General features: G+C 39.5%; 1 protein-coding gene across 1 annotated transcript; it reads left to right on the forward strand.

Moving 5' to 3' along the window:
- Positions 1-4,124: 4,124 nt before the first annotated feature.
- Positions 4,125-5,039, forward strand: LOC145162171 (uncharacterized). Its single transcript, XM_079081399.1, has one exon. The coding sequence runs from the start codon at positions 4,125-4,127 to the stop codon at positions 5,037-5,039; it is 915 nt and encodes a 304-aa protein (XP_078937525.1).
- The last annotated feature ends 297 nt before the right edge of the window (positions 5,040-5,336 follow it).

The raw sequence follows: 5,336 nt of genomic DNA on the forward strand, positions 1-5,336 counted from the left end.
GGCTTCCTAAATTGACTTTTGACTTTGACTTTTAAGTTTGACTTTTCAACTTTGACTTTTTAAATTTGACTTTTAAGGTTGACTTTTGAGTTTTTAAGTCAAAGGGCATTTTTGATAAAAATGAGTTTCGAATCCCTCCCGGTCAATGAAGTTTCATGCTCTCAATCTTGTAAAACTACGATTAAGTTTCTTCGTGGACAAATAGATTTACTAAAAAGAGAGAACGAGGACCTAAAATATGAGAAGTACACCCTTAAGAAAGGCTAGAAACCATTAAAAGAACAACTAGAGGCCAAGACTAAGGACTTTAGGAAATTGCAAGAGGAGTACAGTAACAAGTGTGAGAACTATAATTACATTAAGAAAAACTTGCTGTTGTAACCGAAGAACTCGACACATTGAAAAATCGTTTTGAAAATGTTGATTTCCATTTTAAAAAATATGATGTGTCAAGTGAGGTAGTTGCATCCATGATTGAAAAACAATTAAAATTCAAAGATAATCAAAACAAGGGTCTAAGGTACCACAGTGTTCCACCTCCCTTTAATGACAACTATAACCCACCCCTTGAGACCAATGAGGAAGAAATTCCTGCTCAGTTTGGCCCACTCCCTGAACCAGCTTCAGTCAAGACTGAACAATCAGGGCCAACTGAGGGTGTTGAGGTGAAGAATACTGATGTTTCTACTTCCTGTGCAGGTAAAGTAGCGGAAGATGAGAACAAGGAGAACACCATTGAACAAACCAATGAATCCTTGAACTCTGAATCTGTTGCTTCTAATTCTGTTACTCCTAACAAACCTGCTGTTGAGAAATACAGGCCACCAAAACAAGCGAAACCGATGGTTTGCTGTATGTGTGCATGTGGGAACAAGCAGAAGCGAGGCAAAGGCACGCCACCAGGGGCAGGAAGAAACAACTTCTCAGTGAAGAAAAAGACATGTTTTCACTGTGGAACACCTGGACACATTGCCAGAAATTGTCCAAATCGTGCATACATTCCTTACTACGCACAAGACTGGCAGAACGCTCCAAGAGGGAGATACTTCAAAAGAAATCCTTCGAGGCCACGTTCAAGCAATGGTGGCTGGAATGCGCACAAGGCCAATAATCCAAATCCCAAGGTCAAGAAGGGAATGCCAGCCAAGAAGTCCAATCCAAGAGATGCTTCAGTGAAACCAAGACCGGTTAGGTCAAAGTCATCTCAAAGATCGGCTTCAAGTTAAAAATCAAGTGCCGAGGTACCCATCAGATCGAACAAGAAATGGTTTAAACCCAACTACAAATGGGTACCAAAGGTTCAATCTCCCAAATCTCCTAATGCTTTTAACGTTTCTTCATCTTCTGTTTGTGATAAGCAGGATATGTCATGGGAGAGAGTTCCTTGCACAGATGACAAAGGTCAACCCAATTTTAAAATGGACTGGGTTCCAAAGACCAACTAATCTCGCTCTGTGTCGGAGCAGCTATGGAGACATATCATCAGACTTCGGTTTGTTGATAGTAGCTGTTCCAGGCACATGATAGGAGGCATCTCTCAACTGTACAACACTCAGAACTTTGTTTGAGAGTATGTGTCCTTTGCGGGAAAGGAAGAAAGGAGAGGATCACACATGGAGTTTTGTGCTTAACGATGTGAAAAATTTTCGGATCTGTTCTGAGATTATGCGTGCTGTTCTCAGACCTTCTGGATGCAAATTCAATCGGTGACTTACAGTTTGAGTTTTCTTCTCGATACTCCTGAGTTTATCTTAAACAGATTCGTTTTGAAGACAATTTTTTATTTTCTTATATGTCTGTTGGGAAGTGATATTAAGAAAGTGATAACGGGCAGTCTAAACATGTGTAAGGGACTGAATCTGAATTGTCTAGACTCTGTGTTCAATGTGCTGATAGGCACGGAGGATTTGACAGTGGGGATTTAGATAGGATTGTTTGGACTGACCATACGATGCTCGGGTAGATATAGGAGTGAGATAAACACGGGAACCCACGGGATACACTAAATTAATACACATCTAGAACCGTGGCTTAACTTTTCCTCAATGTACGGACTTATGTCCTTAATTCTGGTTCTGATAGGGCGAATGGGGGGTTCTGATAAAGTAGGTCTGTAGGAAATTATTTTCTTGCTTTATATCTATCAGTCATATGTTGCTTCCTCTGCGTGATTGGAAGAGATCCGACCTGGAATGCAACATATGCAACTCTATTTCTATGCATCTTCTTTATCTATGCAATTCTTCCTATCTATGAGCCATATGTTGTCTCCTCTGCGTGATTGAAATGATCCGACCTGGAACACAACATATGCAACATTCTACCTCTCAATCCCTCTATCCTAGTTAGCCATATGTTGTCCCCTCTGCGTGATTAAAAGAGATCCGACCTGGGACACAACATATGCACCTATTTCTAAATCTGACTTCCTCCTTAATAATTGTCTATTCACCTAAAGTAAGGAGTCCTTCGGAAGTTCTTGATAACCAGGGTATATCAGGAAGTGGGGAACACGTTCCATTGCAACTAAAATTGAACCATTTAAGAGATTGTCTATAGATCTCACTGCTTAATTTAAGTGGACAACAATACCCGTGGTCGTCGTCAGCTAAATGGTATATTTAGAAAAATTTGTCAATATCCTTCATGTTTAAGTGGACCACAATACCGGCACTTGACTAGATCTATTCATGAAGGTGAAGGTACTGATAAACAAAGTTAAGACTGTCTGAAAACTTTGATCCCAAAATGCTTTAAATCTAGTTATTATTTTTGTTTTTGTTAAATTTGTTCATAGTTTTCCTCTATGAACAAATTTAAGGGGGGAATTAAAAAAATTCCAAAAATCAAACAAAAATCAGAAAATTAAAAAAAAATCCAAAAATAGTGTTGTTTCTGTTTTAATGTTCAGAAAAATCAAAAATCCAAAAAAATTTGTGTGCTAAGTATTCTTTTAGTTTTGTTTTGTCTTGAAAAGTGAATTCAGATGTAGATGAGACTCATGGAGACTGTATCGAGATTTTCTGAGCCAAGGCTTCATCCGTGATCATCGAAGAATTCTCATTCGAAGGAACAAGAAATGAAGACTATTCTTTCAACATTCAATCTTTCAACCCCAGAAGCAAGGTGAAGCTGACTTGAAGATTATGTAACAGATTGCATTGAAGCCTCCTCAATCAGTTTGCTGCTATCTTGTACCTGCTGAAGTGATCCAGAAGATTCGTTCTCTCTAATATTCTCTTTGAAGATTCTCAAGATGAAATCGCTATCTTTCAAGAATCAGTTCATCAAACTTCCTCACCCAATGTGCGTTCAGAGTCAAATTTTGAAGAAAAGCCCAACTGCTCAAGATGAAGTCATTTATTGAAGATTCAACAAGTTTATCTTGAAGCTGTGAAGAAATCAAAGATAAACGTTGAAGCCAAGCTCCCAATGAAGATTGACAAGAAAAGGCAGCTACATTTTTAGGGGGAGTTTGTTGGGTCAATTAGAAAAGAAAGCTATAAACCAAGGGGGAGATTGTTGGGTCAAAAATATGGTTTGTACTTTACTTTTCTTGGCAACTGTATTTTTCAGTCTAGGACCGTAAACGGCCTGGTGTTTACGGCTGTTTGGGTTAAAAGTTTGGGTGTTCATGGTTGTAAGTTGTTCACGGCCGTGAACATGTCCACGGCCGTGAACCCATTTGGGGTCACTATATATAGTTGTAAGGGTGAGGAGTGTACACGGCTAAAAGGCTAGAAAGGAGCTTAAGTGTGTGTACTCTAAGGTGTTCTAGAGAGAGAACGTAGAGAAGGTGCAAGTGTGTGTGTGAATCTTAGTGTTGGATCATAACTCTTATCATCAATACATTGAAGATTCATCTTATTCTTCTTATCCTTCTTCTTTATTTTGATCTTGCATCATCCAATTGATTGGGATTCCGCACCATCAATTGGATCTGATTGATACGTTAAGCAAAATTTGGGACTTACATCAGAGCATACCACATCTTGAAATCGTAAATCAAGGGAGAATCAGGCTCATCTAATCCTGCCTCTGTTATTGTTCAAAATGTTCAAGACGCACCATTTCCCACCAGAGTCAATTTAGATGACACGAACTACCCCTTATGGTCTCAGTTAATGGAGATGCGGATAGGGGCACGAAACAAATCTGGGTTCCTTACAGGTGCATCCAAGAAACCCTCCACTAACGAAAAGGAAATCGAAACTTGGTTAATTGACAATAACCGGGTCAAGAGTTGGTTGATCGATTCAATGAGCCCAACCCTAATGCGTCGTTTTATCAGGCTTCAAACGGCGGCTGAGATTTGGGAGGCTGTCGCAAAAAAGTTCTATGACGGAACTAATGAAACCCAATTATTCGAATTGAACCGTAAGTCCTTCAATACTCGTCAGAATGGTAGAACTCTTCCAACCTACTATAACAAATTGGTGAGCCTGTTCCAAGAAATTGACACTCGCCTAACTGGACAAGAAGACACTGTTGACGAAACAGTGGCTATGAACAAAGCTCTGTCACGTTTCCGTGTGCATATCTTCCTGGCAGGCCTTGACTCAGAATTCAACCAAGCTAGAAGTGAAGTCTTGAGAAAAGATCCACCTTTAAGTCTGGAAGCATGTTATGCCTACATTCGCAAGGATCAACCCAAAGACAAACTATGGAAGAACCGAAACATGAACCAGATAGTATGGTTCATATGGCTACCCGAAAATCGGCCCATGAAAGGAAAAAACTCAAGTGGGAAAGAAGGAAGCAACTTGAAGTGTACTCATTGTGGAGAAGAAGGGCATTCAAAGCTTAAGTGTTATGAGATCATAGGCTACCCCGACTGGTGGGATTTCACAAAAAAGCCCAGGAAGAAAATTAGTCAGGCATCAATGGCTACCTCTCCACATGTTCAAGAAACAACCACTCCAATGGTAGCCCACACATTTACTAATTATGGTATGTCTCATCATAATTACACAAAGAATAACATGTGGATTATTGACACTGGGGCTACCGACCATATGACACATAACTCAAAAAATTGACTACACTGTACTCTCCTAAACAAGCTAGCATTCATACAACTAATGGGGAAATTGAACCTGTAACAGACGAAGGGTCTGTAAAAGTGTCAAGTTCAATGAATCTTGACTCTGCACTTGTAGTTCCCTCGTTATCATTGAACTTATTATCCGTTAGTCAAATTACTAAAGCTCTAAACTGTTATGTAATTTTTTGGCCGAATGAATGTGTTTTTCAGGATATGACAACACATCAGATTCTTGGTTATGGTACTAGATGTGGACGGTTGTACTATCTGGAAGAAAACCATCAAAGTCAAG

Source organism: Lactuca virosa, chromosome 3, assembly GCF_052849685.1.
Source record: "Lactuca virosa cultivar CGN04683 chromosome 3, Lactuca_virosa_CGN04683_v6, whole genome shotgun sequence".
Lineage (NCBI taxonomy): Eukaryota > Viridiplantae > Streptophyta > Magnoliopsida > Asterales > Asteraceae > Lactuca > Lactuca virosa.